The sequence below is a fragment of the Lissotriton helveticus genome, chromosome 5_1, assembly GCF_964261635.1.
Source record: "Lissotriton helveticus chromosome 5_1, aLisHel1.1, whole genome shotgun sequence".
NCBI lineage: Eukaryota > Metazoa > Chordata > Amphibia > Caudata > Salamandridae > Lissotriton > Lissotriton helveticus.
This window is the reverse complement of record NC_136065.1, coordinates 1774929351-1774950835: the sequence shown is the minus strand read 5'-3', so window position 1 is coordinate 1774950835 and position 21485 is coordinate 1774929351. Positions and strand designations below refer to the sequence as shown.

Genomic DNA, 21485 nt, shown 5'->3' with positions numbered 1-21485 from the left:
GCAAAAGGTTTTTTATCTTTATGGCGGTCAAACAGATGGCCCCATAAAGATAACAAGCATTGGAAATGCAATAGGTCTCGCAATAGGAAAGTTAGAGCTATTGGTGTTATAAATAATTTTTTATTTATTTATGTGTTGTTTTTTTAAATAGCTAAATTAATATATTTTTTTTTACTAAGCCAATAGTTTTTACTTTTGTAAATGTGACACCTTTAGCATTTGTAATGCAACATGTTTTGTATTTACGTGACTTATATGTATTGATATAAATAAAAGACAGTGGTTTTTAATTTTTTTTAATAATCAATACGTAAATAAAATGCATTTTATTTTATATTACTAATAGCTTAAACTTTATTGAATATATTTAGTGAAGATTATGTTGTGTATTTTATTGTGACAAATTGAAGAACAGAAGTGAAATTTTAAGATTTAGTTTGACATTTGGAATAAATTTTGAAACATTGTGAAAACATATTTGAACTAATGATGCTATGTTGGCGCTGAGTGATGCTGTGGCGCTGAGTGATGCTGTGGCGCTGAGTGATGCTGTGGCGCTGAGTGATGCTGTGGCGCTGAGTGATGCTGTGGCGCTGAGTGATGCTGTGGCGCTGAGTGATGCTGTGGCGCTGAGTGATGCTGTGGCGCTGAGTGATGCTGTGGCGCTGAGCGATGCTGTGGCGCTGAGCGACGCTGTGGCGCTGAGCGACGCTGTGGCGCTGAGCGACGATGTGGTATTTATTTTTTGTTGTTGCGTTGACTGTTGCTGTGGCGTTGAGTGGTGCTGAGTGATGCTGTGGCGTTGTTTTTTTTGTGGCATTGAGTGATGCTATGCTATTTAGTGTTGCTGTGGCATAGAGTGATGCCGTTGTATTAAGTGATGCAGTGGTATTGAGTGATGTTGTAGCATTGAGTAATGCTGTGGCATTGAGTGGTGCAGTGTTATTTAGTGTTGCTGTGGCATTTAGAGGTGTTGTGGCATTGAGTGGTGCTGTGGCATTAGTGTGTTGTGTTTGAGGTTGTAGTTGGAGGATGTGGTTGTTGGGGGGAGTTGAGGAAATGAGTCTTTGTTTTGTTTAGGATGTGCGAGGGTGAGTGTTCTAGAGCTTTTTTAGTGTATGAGGGTGAGTGAGGATGTGTGAGTGCGAGTGTATATGGTGAGTGAGGGTGTGTGTGTATGAGGTGTTGAAGGTGTGAAGGTGTGAAGGTGTGAGGGTGTGAATGTGAGTGAGGGTGTGTGAGTGTGTTTGTGGGTGTGAGGGTAGGTGAGTGTGAGTGTTTGAGGATGTGTGAGTGTGAGTGCGCTCGAGATTTTTTAGTGTGTGAGGGTGAGTGAGGATGTGTGAGGGTGAGTGAGAGGAGCTATGTAAAGTTCGTCATTGAAATTATAAGCATTGGCAAAGCCAATAGAGCTGTCCTTAGGCTCTGCCAATGGGTGTTAGCAATACTGTACAGCAGCCACGAAACTGTGCAGCATGGCTAAAGCAAAACTAATAACAAGGCAGGGCTGGGCACGAACTGAAGTGCTCTGGGTGATGTTTGTGCAAGCCGGGCAGAAAGGACGGAGGTGGGAGGAGAAGTAATAGAGTGGTGCAGGCGGGGGGTGAAGAGTGGAAGGGGAGGAGGGAGCGAGGAAGATCGAATGGAAAGGGAGAGACTATGAACGGAGTCAGGGAAGAGACAGAGGGAAGGGGAGGAGGGAGAGGGCATAGATTATAGGGGGAGGGTGGGATATAGAAACAGGGAAGGGATGGAAAGAGGTGAGCGTAAAGGAGGGAAGGCAGGGGAAAGGAGGGTGACTGGGAACGAGTGAGAAAACAAGACGGAGGGCATTGCTGTGGGGAAGGGGGAGGAGAAATGCGACACGGCGGGCAGGGGAGGGGGCGGAGTGGGGAGAGCGGCGATGAGGGTGTGAAGCAGCAGGGGCCTTTGAAGTGAAGCTAAGCTTCACTTCAAAGGTGTGGGAGGACTGCGGCTGAGGGAACAGATGGCGATTTGATGATGTGCACGCGCATTTTAGGTCAATGCGCTTGCGCATTAACCTAAAAGCGCACGGGCACAGCACCAAATCGCCCAGTTGGGTAAAGTCTGTTTAAGTCGCTATAGTCTCGCTCTGCTCAATCCGCATTGAGAGGCGAGACCTAATAATAAACCTATTGCAGCTGAAGGAAAGCAGGCCTAGGCCGTCCAAGTGGGACAGCAGAAAAAAGAGAAACGTCTACGCGAGTGCTTGTTTAACCTCCCATCACAACACCCCCTGTTACATGTGTTGTTACTTGGTAGGCTTTAATTACAGCCTCTGAGCACTATTTGGTTAATTGTTTTTCTCCTGCCTGCTGCAAGATACGCTCTTCCCCCAAGGCTTTTTTTTTCTCCATAGCACGCCGCGCTGATACATTGGTGGCCGTGCCTTTAGTTTGTTGTTTGTGGTGCAAAACGTGGCAGAATGACTTTTTCTTTTTTCACTTTTTAGGTCTCGCCTAGACGAAAGCAAAAAGCGAAGCTTTTTGCTGTCTAGGGCGAGACAACTTATGTAGTCACTTCTGGGGGAATGAGTACAGCAAAGTGTTACGAGCTTCTCCTGGCGGAGATTTTATCTCGTGGGCACGCACGTCGCCGTGGCTCATATTTCCATGTGCACACAGGCAGCCCCCACACCCCTGCACACAGATTACACAGGCACACGCTGCAGCCCCCCCCCCCCACCACACACACACATACAGACACGCACGCATACACACGCAGCTGCCCCCCTGCACAGACACACACCCCCGCCCCATGCATCGTGAGATCTGCCATACCTTCAGGGGAAGGAGCGAGAGTGGCAGCAAAACCGGCAGCTTCCCCCAGACCGGGGTCGCATCCCCGCCAGCCTCCGCTAACATCGCTGAGGGCTGCGGTTGCAGGCCCCCGGCGTAAGAAACAGCCCCGCACACTGTGAATAGCAAAAGGGGACGAGATTCATGGCGCGCGACACGGCACAGGGAGGCGGGGCGCGCCACGCCTCCGTCGCTGGCTGGAACGTGTGCGCGTGCTCCGCAGCCTCTCGCGAGCACGCCTCCTTCTGGTTGTGGTTTCAATGTTCGATGCAACGGAACGGAACAGGCTTGCCGATAACATCTGCGGTCTGCAAGGTGATCGGCTTGTATTTATTTATTTCCCCCTCCAATTGTTACATTACTTTAAAATGCGGCGCACGCTTTAGGCATCCCGCTGACTTTATTTATTTATTTCCCGCTCCACTTTTCTCGTGAAGCCCAACGCTCCATTCCTCTCCCTTCTCAACATACTCTGTTACTGCCCAGACACGTGCAGTAACAGAGTATGTTGAGAAGGGAGAGGAATGGAACGTTGGGCTTCACGAGAAAAGTGGAGCGGGAAATAAATAAATAAAGTCAGCGGGATGCCTAAAGCGTGCGCCGCGCATTTGCAATGCAATAGGTCTCGCATTTATGCGAATCTGAGCTATTGACATTGCAAAGGACAATGCCTTTTATTTACATTTTAAAAACGAAAAGTAAAATAAAAGGCATTGTCATTTGCAATGTCAATAGCTCAAACTCGCGTAAATGCGAGACCTATTGCATTGCAAATGCTTGTTTTGTTTACAATCGCCCCATACGGTGCTTTCACTTGAATGTTGGCCATGCCCCTTTCTTTGGACGAACCACGTCTGAAGAAAGGTGCGTGCCATGCTTTTAGAGTGAAACCATGACACGGAGCACTCAATTTGACAAACAAATGCTTTTTTTATGTAAAAGTGCCCCATATCTTATGTTATGTTATTTTGTGGCTTCTATAGCGCACGGCTACTCGAAAGAGTGTCCCGGCGCTTTATTAACAACCTGAAGAGCGAACACAACACAATAAAAGAAAAAGAAGGAAGCGAAGAAAAAGAAATCTAAGAGGCAAAAAGCCAGGTTTTTAGGCCCTTCCTAAAGGATAGCAGGTTTGAATTGCTGCGTAGCGAGAGGGGCAGAGAGTTCCAAAGCTGAGGGGCCCAGAGCATAAAAGAGCGGCCTCCCAAGCGGGCCCTCCTCACACGAGGAACAATGGCGAGGAGCTTTGATTCTGATCTCAGAGATCGAGAAGGACGGTATGGCTTAAGCCTACTCTGCAGGTATTTGGCCCCGGTGGAGTAGAAGGCCTTATGCGCGAGGGTCAGAGTTTTGAAGACTATCCGCTGTCGGATAGGCAGCCAGTGAAGCGACTGCAATAGGCCGGAGACATGAACTCGCCTATGCAGACCAAAGATGGCGCGGGCCGCCGCATTCTGGACCACCTGCATCCGTTGCAGGAGGTATTCGGGCAGGCCAAGATATAAGATGTTAGCGTAGTCCAATCTTGAACCAATCAAGGCCTGCACCGTAATCTTCCTGTGATCCTCGGAAAGCAACGGAAAGAACTTCCAAAGCATGCAGAGAAGTCCAAAGCATGTGCCCGTAAGGGCGAGGATCTGAGATCTTAAGGTCAGACCGTTGTCAATTTTGACCCCCAGATTCTTCGCTAGCTGAGATGACTGCCTCGGAGGAGACATGTCCGCAGGCCACCACACCTGCCAGTCCGGGTCGGATTGACAGCCGAAGAAGAGTACGTCCGACTTATCGGAGTTGCACTTGAGGCTGTTCAGTTGGAGCCATTTGAAAACAGCCCCAAGGCACTCACGGATACTCTCTCCGTCAAAATCCTCCCCTTTCCGGCAGGTGAAGAGCAGCTGGGTGTCATCCGCATAGGATACGATCTGGGCTCCGAAAGACTCAGCCAGAGCCGCCAGAGGGGTCATAAAGATGTTAAACAGAGTCTGGCTCAATACCGAGCCCTGCGGGACTCCGACTCCCAATGGCGGCATCTCAGCGGAGGCTGAGGAGACCCAGACCGACTGTCGGCGACCAGCTAAAAAGGATGTAAACCAGCTGAGCACCGTCCCCCTCAGACCGATCTCATAAAGTCTGATGAGCAAGCCCTCATGGGGGACGGTGTCAAAGGCCGCCGACAGATCGAGCATGATCAACATAGCTCTCCCACCCAAGTCTAGCGTCTCCTTGATGGCCTCAGACACCTCCAGCAGCGCCGTCTCCGTGCTCAGATTAGGGCGAAAGCCCGACTGAGTGGAGTGAAGCAGATCGTTGGATTCCAAGAAATTGGAGAGCACGCTGTGAACGTGCTTCTCCAGGGTCTTGGCCAGAGCTGGAAGAAGAGAAATAGGCCTATAATTGGCCAAGACCTCAGGAGCCAGACCGGGCTTCTTGATAAGGGGGATGACCATGGCTTGCTTCCACGCCAAAGGGACCTCACCTTGGCTCAAAGAACGATTCAGGAGAGGGTTAACCAGCGGGTTAACTACCTCCGCCATCTTCGCCAAAAATTTGGCCGGGCATGGATCAAGCGGTGATCCAGATTTAAGATTGGCCAAAAGAGCCAAGGACGAGGCAATTGATATAGGCGGAAAGTCTGACAGGACAGGTCCCGAGGGGGCCGTGGAACAAGGCCAACCTCGGAGCCAGGCAGGGCAGCCGCCGGCCGCGGTGGAAAAGACTCCTGTATCAACTTGATCTTAGCGGTGAAGCATGCCAGATCCGAAGCCCACTTCTGAGTGGGAGCAGACTGGGCCTCATTCGACCGTGGGGCAATGTATTCCCTGAGGATCGTAAAGATCTCTTTACAGGAGTTCGAGGCATCCTCGATCCGCCTGGCAAAATAGCTTTTCTTCTCCACAAGAATCGCTCGATGATAGGCTTTGACCGTAGTCCTATATTCGAGTCTGGCCTCTAGGTTATACTGGGCTCGCCAGGTCCTTTCCGCCACCTTGCACTGCCTGCGAGAAGCAAGCAGCGCACCAGTAAACCACGGGGCAGAAACCCGTTTAGGTAATGATCGAGGTGGCCTCAAAGGGGCCAGATCAATTAGCCTATCCTCAAAACAGGGCTGCATGGATTCCAGGTCACTATCCAGAACCCCCGTAAGAGGGCAGGGATGTTCACATAATGCTTTAGACAGCAATTCAGGAGTCACCTGGTCCAACGCCCTTGTCCCTGAACCAAGCTGCCTAGGGGCATTGCCCTGGGGTCTCTCATTGCCTGGTATATAGAACTGAACTAGGCGATGGTCAGTCCAAAGAACCGGCAGAAGTGCTGTCACCTCTATGGGGGAGGAAGAGAAGACCTGATCCAAGGTATGACCTTTGTCATGCGTTGGTTCGAAGAGAGAGGGGGCTAAGCCCAAGGGAGTCGTGATATCAGATAGTTTAATCACGTCTGAGTCCTGGGCATCGTCCATGTGAAAGTTAAAGTCACCGGCCAGAATGCAATTTGTCGGCTCTCATGGCCAGCGATAGCATAGCAGACTGGAGTTCTTCAAAAAAAGAGCCTGCTGGACCCGGAGGTCTATACACTAATAAACCTTTCACTGACTGATGCGGCGCCAGAGATAAAGAAAAGGCAAGGGACTCAGACCCTTTGATGGTCTCAGTGGGAATATTAGAACACACAACAGAGTTCTTCACCACGATGGCTACACCACCACCCCTTCCTACCGGTCTGTCCTGCCTGTAGATGCTATAATCTGACGGGATCGCCGAGGCGATATCCGGGTTAGAGGAAGCTCCCAGCCAGGTCTCTGTAAGCATCAGACAGGTCGGTTTTTCCAAAGTAAGGAGGTCAAAGAGCTCCTGGGCGTGACTGCGCACTGACCTGGTATTTAATAGCATACACAGATACTTCACCGGGACCACCTCCCGGTGAGGGGGTGGCCGTAGACCAGCGCCTTTCGACCAGCCACAACCTGGGCATTTGCTCTTGCCCCTGTAGTGACCAGGGAAAACCTTAACGCAACCACATGATACCTTATGTAGGGACCGGAGTTGCGCAGATGTGTAACTGACCATAGTAGCTACGATAGGGCACGGTTGCCCCAAGTCCAGGTCTCCCGCCGCTCCGCCCGCCTCCGGGACGCTGACGGGCGCAGACGGGCAGGACTCTGGCACGACTCCGGCACAGCGAGGCACGTCCGCTGCGCAGGTCCGCTGCGCGGAGAGGCGAGCTTTAAGTAGCAGTCCCTCTGTACATCCGGAGCGCTAGACCGCTCAGTGTAGATGTTCCTCGAGCTGACCCCACTCCAAGATGGCTGCCGTTCTCACCCCAGCACCCAGAACCGGGAACCGGACCCGCAAAATGCGGTGAAAACCGATTATAGTGCAGGTATGAGGGCCCTAGATACTGCCAGCTAAAAACAGGGGGTTAAACAACACAAACCAAATAAAATACGAAAAAACGGAGCGTTTAAAAGAACAGCGCGATAATACAGCGCCGAGCGTTAGAGCAGCCTTCAAGTGTCTTATCAAGGGCTATTCCCCCAAAGCTCGCCTTAAGTAGCAGTCCCTCTGTACATCCGGAGCGCTAGACCGCTCAGTGTAGATGTTCCTCGAGCTGACCCCACTCCAAGATGGCTGCCGTTCTCACCCCAGCACCCAGAACCGGGAACCGGACCCGCAAAATGCGGTGAAAACCGATTATAGTGCAGGTATGAGGGCCCTAGATACTGCCAGCTAAAAACAGGGGGTTAAACAACACAAACCAAATAAAATACGAAAAAACGGAGCGTTTAAAAGAACAGCGCGATAATACAGCGCCGAGCGTTAGAGCAGCCTTCAAGTGTCTTATCAAGGGCTATTCCCCCAAAGCTCGCCTTAAGTAGCAGTCCCTCTGTACATCCGGAGCGCTAGACCGCTCAGTGTAGATGTTCCTCGAGCTGACCCCACTCCAAGATGGCTGCCGTTCTCACCCCAGAACCGGGAACCGGACCCGCAAAATGCGGTGAAAACCGATTATAGTGCAGGTATGAGGGCCCTAGATACTGCCAGCTAAAAACAGGGGGTTAAACAACACAAACCAAATAAAATACGAAAAAACGGAGCGTTTAAAAGAACAGCGCGATAATACAGCGCCGAGCGTTAGAGCAGCCTTCAAGTGTCTTATCAAGGGCTATTCCCCCAAAGCTCGCCTTAAGTAGCAGTCCCTCTGTACATCCGGAGCGCTAGACCGCTCAGTGTAGATGTTCCTCGAGCTGACCCCACTCCAAGATGGCTGCCGTTCTCACCCCAGAACCGGGAACCGGACCCGCAAAATGCGGTGAAAACCGATTATAGTGCAGGTATGAGGGCCCTAGATACTGCCAGCTAAAAACAGGGGGTTAAACAACACAAACCAAATAAAATACGAAAAAACGGAGCGTTTAAAAGAACAGCGCGATAATACAGCGCCGAGCGTTAGAGCAGCCTTCAAGTGTCTTATACGTGCTTTCACATTAATGACCGGCGCAGCCCTTTCTTTACACACGGCTCATCTAAATAAAGGGGCGGGCCAACATTAATGTGAAAGCGCGGCATGGGGTGCTTGAGCTTAAGCAATTGGCATTGTCATTTACAATGCCAATAGCTCAAACTCATAAATGCGAGACCTATTGCATTGCAAATGCTTGTTCTAATTTTGACCATTAGATGCTGGAGTCTTATCACACCCCAACTGCAGCAAAGCTTAAAGTGCAATTCCTAGGATGGGTTTGCTCCGTTCTGACATCTTAGATACTAGACACTCTTGTTGGATGCTTTGGATTTCCAGTCTTATGATCTCATTGCAGATCTCTCTATGTAAAAAATAAATTCCTATCTTTTTCCCAGGTTCCAGCACATCTGCAGAACAGCTGGGAGAGTTACTACATGGAGATACTGATGGTGACAGGCCTTCTAGCTTACATCATGAACTATATGATTGGGAAGAACAAAAACAACAGGCTGGCACAGGCTTGGTTCAACACACACAGAGAGCTGTTGGAAAGTAACTTTGCACTTGTTGGTAAGTTTGGTTGACTTTACAGTTAAAGGCCTTTATGTGAGCAGAATTATCTAGTGCCTCAAGGCAGAACTTAAGTTAATTAATAGATCATGTGTTCAAAGCTCGTCAGCATTACAGAATAGACCGCATAGGCATTGTTATTGGGTAACTGTAAAAGTACTAAAGTATTTTCAAACCTGCATCACACATGGCAAAATATTTACCTCTCCAATTATATATTGACACCCCTTTCATAAAAAGAGTACACTAAACCGATACCCTGGCACTCCCCATACGCACAACAATGCACCAAAGTTAATAAACTGACAAACCGCTAACCAGTTCAACAATTCTCCCGCCATACAACAGTAACGTACAGCTTAGCACCATTTAGCTTAAATATACCACTCCTTTACGTGCACAACATTATATTAAAGCTTTTCATGGAGCCTTCTTAGCACAGTATTCAGCGCATTGGTCTCATCAAGGCTTTTTGTCTGGCTTGTGACCATTTGTTGAAAACAATTGCACAGACTCCGTAAAATGCTCTATAAAAGTCTTTAGCAGGTTTGAACTCCTTTTACTTTCATATTAACCAACTCTGATCCATACTAAACTACACATTTAATAAATCTCTACTAACTACGCACAACTGATCGTTTGAAAAGGGCACCCGGAATAAGTAAGTGCTTTGGTACCATACTAATGGTAAAGACAGCAATACAAATGGTAATACATAAAATCCTGTCATGGTTGGCATTGTAAATATTTCCATTTGCCCACCAAAAACTTTCATGTTTGTGTTCCTCTCTTTTTGGCTACTGTGTCTGTAAGTCGGTGGTTCTGATGTATAAAAAAATCAGCTAGCTTTCTTATGAAGAATGCCATCACACCCTGGCAAGCAAAGGATTGTCACCCTACTTATGCAAGACTCAGAAACGTTTTGGGGATCAAAAATACTGTTAGAATTGTAGGTAATTAAAGGGAGAGGACTATGAGTGATCTGCATTCATAATGGAAGGCATTGCCAAATATTGTGTACCTTTACAGGTGTCAGTATCTCAACTTGCCTTCCCATTTTAGGGGACGATGGTACGAACAAGGAACCTGTGAGCACAGGGAAACTAAATCAGGAAAATGAGCATATTTACAACTTGTGGTGCTCTGGCCGTGTGTGTTGCGAAGGGATGCTGATCCAGCTGAAGGTGAGAGATACAAGAATGCTGTTTGGTACATTTGCTTTTCCTCGTATCAGTTTTTATGTATGCCAAATCCTTCGTTTGTCTCTCCACTTTGGAGTCAGGTCGTCTACTGTTTGTAATACTTAATATGGGTTGTTGAGAAACCTTTATATTTGCTCTCTAGTTGGCTTTGAACACACCCTTCGTTCTGCCTGAATACCTTTTTCTGATAAGCTTGAGCTCTTGGCATCTAAACTAATTCAGCTTGCACAATAAAGCTTGGGATAGGAGAGGAGTTGGCCTAACGGCTAGGGCGCTCGACCTTGGACCTGGGGATCTGGGTTCGAGTCTCGGTAACTACGCCAAAACCTCCTGTGATTCTGGGCAAATCACTTAATCTCCCCGTGCCTAAAAATGAAAGTGTGTCCTCATGTAACGTAACTGGAAAATATGTAAAGCGCTCTGAGACCTGATTCGGTTCGGGTCTAGTTCGCGCTATATAAAACTCTGCAAAAAAAAAAAAAAAGCTGGTTCTTGCCATCCTTGTGCCCCTCTCCTCATTTGCCTTTGTTTCCAATGTTTGCCATTTTTTTGATATAGGGCAGCTAATAAGATCAACCTGTGGCATAGATGTCTCAAAACAGAAGGATGCACACTAACTGGCAGTCTTTCATTTCTATACCAGCTTTAACCACATTCCTAATTCACTCTTTTATCCCAGTTCAGGTTTGTTTTTAATATATATTTTTTAAAATAATTTTTGTTTATCTCCTCCAACATGTGGTTGCTTATTTCATGTTCACCATTGTTGAATTAGAGTAGATTCAAGTACTTTTAAATTATCCCCTACCATGAAAGTGGGAGTTTTTGGAATAATAAACATAGCATTCAATGCATGCAATTTAATTCCGGCTCCGTGATCTACCGACGTAAAGGTCCAGAGATTTTTATTTTATTTTATGGTTTTTTTTGGGGGGGGGGTTACATTTCTTTTATTAGTTTTCCACAAAGAGAACAAATGAGCCATTGTGCCCCATCGGGTTGCAACCCGGCATAATGTCATGGCATGCTTCAGGCCTGAACAACAACAAAAGGGGAAACAACAAAAAAAGCGCTCCGTTTCGGGAAGCCCATGATCTGTACGGAATTCTATGAAAGTGCGCGGTCCAGAAAGATTGAAGAAATGGCCTATGGAGCGGCTAGCCTCTGTCGTCCAGTGATGAAATTCCCCATAGTCTAAGCCGGGAGAGAAATCTGGGTTCTGTACAATGGGCGTAATAGGAGACAGAAAAGTCTTGAGCCCCCTGGCAATGGCAGTTCTATCCCAAGCTAATATTATGGGCCGGGTGACCTCTGATAAGTACAAGTTGCGGGGCCGTCCCTCGAGGGATAGGAAGGGGACACCCCACAGTGATCAGGCTGCAAGGGATCTATCCATAAATAACCAGTGTTTCTCAGATTCGGGGCGTAGCCACTCCTCTAGAGCTCTCAACTGAGCCGTCCGCCAGTATGCCTAAAGATCGGGGACCCCGTCCACCGGGCCTCTGTACGTAAGATCTCAACACATCCGAGCCCTTTGGTCCAGGCAAATGAAGCGCGCTATGTCCCTTTGCAGGGCACGCAGAACTCTAGGGGGGGCCGTCAGGGGAAGTGTGTGGAATAGGTAGAGAATTTGAGGCAGTAGCACCATTTTTACTGCCGCTATCCGTCCCAACCAGGAGAGGGAGTGAGGTCTCCATCTGCAGAGGGAATCTTGGACTTGCTTCAATAGTCTTGTGTAATTCGCCTGGCTAGTGGTAGAAATGGTGGGGGTACCCGAAGGCCCAGGTAAGTGATGGCGTCATGGACCCATTGAATCTGGTAACTGCGTTTAAGAAGATACAGTGTCTCGGGTTCTAGCGATAGATTAAGAGCTTGCGACTTGTGCATATTTATCTGGAAGCCCGAGGCGAGGGCAAAGCGGCCTAATTTGTATAAGAAAGCCGGCAGAGACTCCTGAGGGTGCTCAAGGATCGCCACCATGTCGTCGGCATACAGACATAATTTGTGCTCCGAGCTCCCGAAGCGTGCTCCTTTAATGGCTGGATCATCACGGACTCTTTGAGCTAGGGGTTCCACATAAAGCGCAAAGATGAGTGGCGAAAGCTGACACCCCTGCCTAGTTCCCCTGCATATGGAGAGCCGCTGACGTCACACTGTTCACCTGAACCGTAGCTGTGGGGTTCGCATAACTCTGAAAGGCCAAAATGCACCAACGTAGCTCGGAGGTATGGCCAGTGGACCCTGTTGAACACCTTTTTGGTGTCGACTGAGAGGATCATGCGTTTCGCCGGAAAGCTTTCCGAACGGTCCATCAAGTGGAGGAGTCGTTTGGTATTATCGGAGCATTGTCGCCCGGAACAAAGCCTGATTGATCCTGATCTATCAGACCGGGGAGGTGACGAGAGAGTCTGGCCGCTAGAATGCCTGTAAAGATCTTTAAGTCCACATTGAGTAGCGATATAGGGCGGTAAGAGCCGCAAAGACCGGGTGTCCGTCCCTGGTGTGGGAATTACAGTTATTGAGGCCTCTAACTTAATGGAGGGGAAGGAAGAGGCTGATACCGGCCCAACGGAATTAAAAACACGTGCGAACAGCGGGGCTAACGTCCCGCAAAACTTCTTATAAAAACCGGAGGTAAACCCATCAGGGCCTGGCGATTTTATTGAGTTTCAGGCGAGCAATCGCCGATATAACCTCTTCCACTCGGATGGAGGCCTCGAAGTCAGCCGCCTGAGACGGCAACAGTTTAGGTGTAGCTACACCGTGGAGATAGTGGGCGGGTGCAGTATCAGGCAATTTTGTGCCGAGTACAGTGTTTCGTAAAATCGCCTGAAGGCCTCCACAATCGCAGTGACCTCGGTACTCTCACCCCGCCTGGGGTCCTGTACTGAGGCCACTCTATGAGCCTGTCTTTGGGATTGGAGGCGGTGTGCAAGAAGTCGCCCACAACGGTCCCCTCCTAAGTAGAAGGCATGTTTGAGTCGTAGGGCTGTGTATTCAGCTCGGTCAATGTCCAACCCAGCTAGTTATGCCCGGGCCGCCTTCAATTGTTTCCAAACCCGTGGAGCACTGGTTCTTTGGTGAATGCACTCCAACTCAGTGACCTCACTCATCAATCAGTCCTGTTTCTCCCGTCTATCCCTGATGTCGGCCGATGGAATGCTAATGAAAACCCCCCAGAGAACCGCCTTTATCGCCTCCCATAGGATCGGCAAGGAAATGTCCGGTGTATCATTTATGGCCAGGTAATCAACTATATCTCTTCTCAATCTGTTGTATGACCGAGGGACGCTGTAGCATAGTCTCCCGAAGGCGCCAAAAGCCGCGAGTAGGGTGCCGTGGGGGCATGCCCCCACGGCACCCTACAGTCGCAGCGCGGAGTGGTCAGACAAAGGACAGGTTAGGATCTCCACTTCACGGACCTGTTGCGTTAGGAGTTCACAGGTAAAGACATTGATTCTGTTGTATGTTTTATGGGGATGGGAATAAAAAGTGTATGCTCTGGTAGTGGGATTCCAAAGTCTACTGATGTTAGTGAGCCCAGCTTCCGCCAACGACTGTCTGCCTGAATTGGACAGAGTCCCTGTCTGGCCCCATCTTTGCCCAGAGCAATCCATATCACCATCTAGTACCATATTGAAGTCCCCTCCTAGCAAAGCCGCCCTGTCTGTTACGTTTGTGAATTCCTGAATAATTGTCTTAATTAAACCTTCCTGCCCACTATTGGGGACATATACCGAGGCGACCGAAAATGTGTGTGTATCTAAAATGAAAGTGTATGCCGAGAACCTTCCTCTAAATTCGGCTTGTTTGCTACCCACCCGCCCCGGGAACTTAGAAGAGACCAAGATAGCTACTCCAGCAGTTTTTGAAGTGGCTGACGAGAACATCTGTTGAGGGAATGCCTTTGATCGTAATCGGTGAGTGTCTGCAAGGAGCAGATGCGTCTCCTGAAGCAGGCAGATATGTGCGTCTGAACGTTCCAGGTATGACAGAAGGGCTCGGCGCTCAGTGGGATTATTTAGCCCTTTTTTTAAATTTAATTTTAATTTAATTTTAATTTAATTCAATTTTATATAGCAAGAACTTTACCCGAAGGTGTCACAGCGCTTTACATAAGAACCAGTTGCAAAACATAAGGACTAAGGATTACATGCATTACATAAAAGATACAAACAGAAAAAATTGCAAATGTACAAGATGTAAAGTTACACAAAGAAGAGATATAAACAAAGAAAAATTGCAAATGTACAAATAGTAAAGTCACTCAAGGAAGAGATACGAATGGATATACTCTAAGAGTCATATAGGAATGGTAGAGAATACAAAGGTCTGCATATACTAGTGATTAGAGTTATCTCTATATACAGAAAAGCAGAGTTCCATTAAGTGGGCTCATAGGGTGGCAGTGATACTGGGGTATGGAAAAAGGCTAACCGAAACATTTGAGGATCGTCAAGGGGGAAACGAGGGAGGAGGGTAAAGGCCGAGGGAACGGACAAGATGGTGGGCCAGGGTCAGGAGAAAGAAGCGGCTGAGAGCAGCAGCAAAATGGCGGCCTTAGAGGAGCAGAGCAGAGGGGGGCAGCCACAGGAGCAAGAAGGGAAAGGGATTGGGGGACCACCGAAGCCAAAACGAGTCAATTAGATGGGCAAACGCTCAGGGGCCACTGAGCAGCAGAGTCACCGAGGATGTTCAAAGGCACAGTCTCTGGGTCGCAAGGGCAGCAGTGCCCCTCAGGCTGCACGCCAATTGTCTGTGGAAGTCCGCGAGGGTGCCAGAGACGCAGTCCAGGAAGGCGCGCAACCCCAGTTTAAGACCGCAAAGAAAAGCCCGGGGGCGTCACGCTGTAGTGTCGAGATTCTCCACAAAACTGCACCCATGTACCACAACATGAAGGTCAGGAGTCATGGGAGTGTGACCTCAAGTACGCCAAAGCTGACATCACTGCTCCTCGAAGTGCGGGAGGCACAATGGGGCAGCAAAGGATAACCTTGAATGAACCTCGGAGGAGGTAACCCAGGAAAGGAAAAAACAACCCCCCCCCCCATAACGAACATGAGGGAAAAAACAGTCCTAAGAACAGTTCACAAATGTCCCAGGCAGTCCGCCTAAGGTGAGATGTGGGATGGATCGCAGGAGCTCCCACCCCTGCCCCAAACCCGAACAGCCAGTGTGACCTTACAGGAAAGTAAGAATCAGCACCTCAAAATGTACAGGTCAGTCTGCAGTGCTGGAGTCTTCCGACTGGGACCGAAGGACTGCCGAGCGTTCTTTGGCTATCACCTCTGGGTCCGGATGGGAGCCCAGTGGCGAACTGCCGACCCTCCGCCAGCGGTGGCTGTCTTCTCGTTGGTTTGAGGTAGTTTCACTGGGTCAGTGTGATCAGACTCTGGTAGTTGCAGGAGAGATGTCGCTTCCTCCAGAGAACGAACTTGGCGGAGCCTGCCGTTCCATTTAAAAATAAGTCGAAATGTGTGCCCCCATGAATAAGCAACATCTTTGAAGCGGAGGAATGCGGTGATGGGGCGAAAGTCGCGAAGCTTCTGCAGAGTGGAGGTTGCCAAATCGTGGAAGAGAATAGGCCTGCAGGAGCGGAATTCAATGGGGGTGATTGGACCGTGCCTCGCATAAAATGAGCTCTTTAAGCTTAAAATCATGGACCCACGTCTGGATATCGGTAGGAGGAGCCATTGGCGATCGTCTGGTCGAGTCGGATCTCCTGGTCTGCGGGTGCCTCCAAGATGTGTCGAAACAGATCCGCGACGAAAGCCTCAATGTCCTGCCCTTTTGTCCCCAGAGGTACCACCCGGATTCGTATGTTATTTATTTATTTATTTATTTATTTATTTATTTATTGTGAAGGTCTTCTAAAGCGCGAACAAGATCCTTGCGGATATCAGAGCGCTTAAGTCAAGTTCAGCTGGGTATACAAACGCGTAAAAGTAGGCACATCAAGAATACAAAGCACAAAGTACAAAAGTGAGGCATGAGGGTACAACATGAGAACGTTGAGTTGGGTAGTGGTCGGCGTGTGTACCTAGAAAGTCTGGAGGCCCTTTGTCCAAGTGGGTGTCAAAAGAAAGGGGGTGCTTGGTCAAAGAGATACCTTGGACTATGGGTAGGTGAGTTTCGCCATGAGGAACTCTTTCACTTCCTTTTTGAACGAAACAGTAGAAGCGTTTAGTCTGATTTCTGGGGGCAGTGAGTTCCAAATCCTGGGCGCCATCCCAGAGAAGGTTCGTTTATACGTTTTCTTCCTGTTGAATCTTTGGGGTTTCAGTAGCAGGTTTTCAGCGTTTCTTGAAGCTCTTGACCCACCCGAGATCGTCAACTTCTGTGCGAGGTAACTGGGTGCTTTGTGGTGTAGGGCCTTTTGAGTCATGCATGCTATTTTTAGGTGAATTCTGTCCTCAAACGGTAGCCAGTTCAAGGCTTTTAAGTCTGGGGAAATATGAGAACTTCTCTTTGAGCCATGAAGAGTCTTTCTGCTGCATTTATAGAGGCTCTTAGGGGTGCTGTTGTCGCTTTAGGGAGGCCACATAAGGAAACACTTCCGTACTCCACCCTCGGGATAACAAGCGCTTGAACTGCCAGCTTAAAGTCGTTAGCTGGCAAAAATGGTTTCAGCTCCCTCAACGTGTTTATCTGGAAGTTTGCTCCTTTTATTGCATTACTAATGTGTTTCTGCATGGTAAGGTTGCTGTCAAGAGTTATTCCCAGCGATTTAGCGGAGTCTACAATGTTAGATTGGACGTTGAATGCAGTAATATGTTTGACCAGGTCTTGCATCATGGGGACTTTGGCGGGTGGTGCAATAAGGAGGAATTCAGTTTTTTGGGCGTTCAATTTAAGATGGTTTTCTGCCAACCAAATCTGAGTGTTCCTCAGCGTTGTGTTAAGCATTGTAATGTCTTCTAAGGAGTGAATCTTGAGATAGAGTTGTGTGTCGTCCGCATACATGTGAAATTGGATGTTAGATGCATGAAGCAATTCCGTCAGGGGTTCCAGGAAGAGATTGAACAATGTCGGAGATAGAGAGGAGCCTTGAGGGACTCCTAACGTAACTGGTACTGGATTAGAGAGAGTGCTGTTGACCTTGAATTTTTGCGTTCGGTTATGGAGGAAGGAGGTGAACCAGTTTAGAACAGATCCAGATAGCCCCATTCTAAGATTTAGGATATCTATCAGGTTTTCATGTTTAACCGTATTAAAGGCTGAGGATAGGTCTAGCAGGATGAGAAGGCAAGCTCCATTCTGGTCTAGGATCTGAAGCGCATCATCAATGATGTGTGTCATTGCTGTTTTGGTGCTATGACCTGCCCTGAAGCCTGATTGGTGTTTGTTAAGCAGGTCGAAGTGGCCAATATGCTTAATGAGTTGGTGATGAACGCATTTTTCCAGTAGTTTGGCCAAGGTAGGAATATTGGAGATAGGACGATAATTGTTTAGGTCAGACTGGTCAGCTGAGGGTTTCTTTAGTATAGGAAGAGACCTGACCAATTTTGAGGGTGTCTGGAATACAGCCTTGTTGTAGAGAACTGTTAATAATTTTGGTCCAAAGGCTCAAAAGCCATGGGGTCAAGTCTTTCACAGAATTTGCAGGGAGAGGGTCAGAGGAGTGATTGGACGGCTTTAGAGTGGTGAGAATCTTGCCTAAGGCTTCTTCCGAATAGGTATCGAAGGATGACCATGCTGCGTTGTTTTTTAAGCGATGTTTTGAAGTGATTTGGTGTGATGCTGAAGGGGGTGTAAGTGCGATGTTCATCTGCGGTCTGGCGTGTAGTACAAGGTCATTTAAAAGCTCCTTCTTAATGTTGTCAGTTTTCTGTCTGAAGAAGTCAGAGAATTCTTCCAAGTTGGGTTGCGAGCTAGCTGAGTTTTGAAGTTGTTGGGGAGCAACCTTAGTTTGGGTTTTGATGAGCTCAAAGAGTTTTTTTGGCCGATTTCGTGCTTGGTCTAGTTGGTGGCTAAAGAAGTCAGCTTTAGTGCGCTTGATCATTCTATAGTACGTGTTTCTTTTTCTCCTAAGAGACTCAAGGTGCAACGAAGATGGGACTCTATTCCAAATGCTTTCATGAGATCTGAGAGACCGTCTATCCTCGTTAAGAAGACCGTTGTACCAGGGATTAGAATCTTTGGTGGAGACTCTCTTTAATTGTAAGGGGGTTACCTCACTAATTAACGAGGTCATAGAGTTGAAGTAGTGTTTGGTGAGATCATGTACGTCAGAGGAGCCTGCGGGGGGCAGAAGACGGTTAGAGCAGGCAAGCGGGTAAGGTGTTGGGGTTTAGTTTTTTTAGGTCTCTTTTCCAAATCTTTGGTTTTGTGGATTGAACCGAGTTAAATTTCAGAGTTTCGTTGATAAAGAAGTTAATAATAAAATGGTCTTACCAGTCCCAGGGTTGGATCGAAACCAACGGAATGGCGTCCGTTATGGAGATTATTAAATCCAGGATTTACCCTTTTTTGTGGGTGGGGCTGTTGCACATTTGGGACAGGGTAACGTTGTCGAGCAACTGACTATTAACCACCTCGTCATTGTGGTCATCCCAATGGAGATTGAAGTCGCCCAGGAATATTTGGGTATTCTGCCCCCCCGGTGTTCGAGGAGATGATGTCCATGAGGTGCTCGGTGAAGATGAGGTTGTCTCTAGGTGGATGGTAGATGATGTGTAGCGAACCGATTGATTTGCCATTACTGCTAAGGTTGAAGCATAAATATTCGCAAGAGGTGAACAGGGGATATGGCCTTGTTTACTGTAATATTGCTCCGATGTATGCAGGCGATACCTCCACCTATCTTTTCGATTCTGTCTAGTCTCATGATGTCATAATTGGGGGGCACTAAGATGTCGAGGAGTGGAGTGGAGGATTCTGTTAGCCAGGTTTCGGTTAATATAATCAAGTCAAGTTCTTGTGAGATGATGAGGTCAGCTATGTCTGCTGCTCTTGTTTAAGCTGGGACACCTCTTTGTCCCTGGCCGCAGTCTGATTTTCTAGGTTGTCCACCCGTACCCCCGAGTAGATGTCCCTACGCAGCTCGTGGATCTCGGCAGTAAGATCCCTCTTCATAGTATGGAACTCTTTGGTGAGATTCACAAAAAGTAATTCCAGGACACTGCGGATGACTGGCCCATCGGGCTCAACCATCCCCCTCTGCTCGCCAGTTCCTCCAGTATGTGACATCGTCTCCGTGACGCCCGCCCCGGCTTTGGGCAATAGGTCTTTAACTGATCTGTCTTTCCGATTTCTGGCCGCAGCCATTTGTAGGGGCATCCATCACCGATCAACAACGAAGAGGTTGTGTGCGAGGGCAATGAGATCAGCATTTGTGCTCTCTAAGACGTAATGGTGCAGTACCGTATTCAGCGCCCAATACAGAGCAGGTAAATGGCTTACTCAGTACCTGACCCTCCTCGTCGTCTTAATCAGCACTCAGCTCCCGGGGAGGCGAGGGGGTTTGGCATGTCAGGTCCGAAGCAGCAGCGGCACCACAGCCCAGGCGCACCCGTCACCGCAGGCACTCAGTGGAATAGTTTGCTACAGGGGAGACCACATGGCTTAGTCGCGCGCAGTATCTCACTTCTGGAGCGCTAGGAAGTAGGCGACACTCAGTAGGGGATAGTGGCCAGAGACTCATAAACCAGCTCGTAGATAGCGCTCCTCGCCTCCTGGGGGGATGGATTAACCCCGCTTCCACGGCAGCAGGCCACAGAGGAGACTAGTCCTGACTAGCACAATAGAGCACGAGAGGGCGGGTAGAGGACAGCTCACCTCAGCAAGGGCAGTGCGGCTCTGCCCGCAGGTTCAGCCCCGCGCCGCCATCTTGTTGCCGTAGTAGAAGTACACCACACGCGATCCGTTTCCCCCTCAATTATCTGGCAGCAGGTCCGCAAACGCCCCTCAGGTCTCGGCCGGCACGCAGTGGTGACCTCCACAGGCAATGGTGCCGCTCTCTATCCCTCCCGTCTGCCAGCAGGCACAACAGCATCAAAATGAGAGGCCCGGCAGCACAGGCTGCAGGGCTTAGCCGCGCTGAATCCTCCACTCCTACAGCGCTGGGAAGTAGGCGTCACTCAGCAGTGGATAGCGGCCAGTGACCACGATATCAGCTCGTAGATGGCGAGCCGCGCCTCCCGGGGAGATGGTACAACCCTGCTGCATCAGCAGATCACGCTAGGGAACAGCTCACCTCAGCAAGGGCAGCGCGGCTCCGTCCGCGGGCTCTGCCATCTTGTTGCCGCATTAAGAGTCCGCCACGTTTCCCCTTCAGTTATCTGGCCGCAGGTCCGCTCTTACCCCTCAGAGCTCGACCGGCACTCAGCGGTCGTGTCCAGGTGCAGCGGCTCCGCTCTCTGACGCTCCCGCCTGCCTCCGTGGGAAGCCAGCACCGGGGCGTGCCTAGCCCAGCGCGTCCCGACTCCGAGGCAGGAATCGGGGAAGAAAAGCAATGGTGGGGTGCCGGGGCTTATCACGGGCCCAGACCAGGTCCGGAGCAGCTTAAAAGGTCGTGCGGGACAAAGCTATGCAGGTGAGGCCCGGGCTACGGGTAGGAGCGACGGATAGGCACGTCCTACTCGTCCGCCATCTTGGACACGCCCCCTTTATTTATGTTTTTAGATCATTCGAGAAGTAATTTAGCTTGGGTAGTAGACCTTGCTGAACCGGGCCGAAATTTTCTTGATGACAATTTAAAAAATGGCGGATGTGTTGCAGTGATGTATTATTGCAGGAACCATGAGACCTAAATACTTAATTTTGGTGTCAAAACATAGGTTTTTGGGGTCAAGCAGTCATATAGAGACAGAAATTAATTCTTCAGAGCAATTTTTCTGCCATTTTACAAAATGGCGCTTATAATAGAGGACGAAGGGACATATATCTAAATTAAACAAAGAATAATGGTTTGTAATCCTTTTATGTCTACACCAAACAAGGTTTATGATCGGAATATGAAAACAAATGTTTAGCTCTCCTGATTTAGGCACATTTTCATAGTTCACTTTGTTTTGGCAAACGCTCTTGGTACATACGCAGAATGTTGAACATTTGAGAGCATTTCTTCAGGGACATCTTTTTCTAGCACAGGTTTTACATGCACGTGTAAGTTCTGTAGGTAGAGGCTTTAGAAATTTCATAGGTTTTAACACCCCATCAATATCTTCCCAACCAAATGCACACAGATCTTTCTCTATATATGCATGATTCAAAACATTTACACATCTTCTGATCAAGTAGCACGCTCTTTTAATGTGTCCACGCACAGAATATAACGTTGGTGGAATGGTCACCTAACGGAACTGATCTCTTGAACTTGCTGTATCGAAAATAGTCAAATGTGTGACAGTGAGGACTTGTTTCCCCCCCACACACACACACGATATTTTTATATTTCTACATCTTTAAAGTCACATTCTTCTTCTGTCTCACC

The 21485-nt window shown here is 48.6% G+C and overlaps 1 protein-coding gene across 4 annotated transcripts in view; it reads left to right on the top strand.

Moving 5' to 3' along the window:
• CCDC47 (coiled-coil domain containing 47) overlaps window positions 1-21485 on the top strand; it is a 353169-nt gene that overhangs the window by 91941 nt on the left and 239743 nt on the right. For all 4 annotated transcript variants that reach the window (XM_078645050.1, XM_078645051.1, XM_078645052.1 and 1 more), the window contains exons 4-5: window positions 8675-8849; window positions 9912-10033. In XM_078645050.1, coding sequence (XP_078501176.1) covers window positions 8675-8849; window positions 9912-10033 — 297 coding nt within the window. The remainder of the gene's footprint in view (window positions 1-8674; window positions 8850-9911; window positions 10034-21485) is intronic.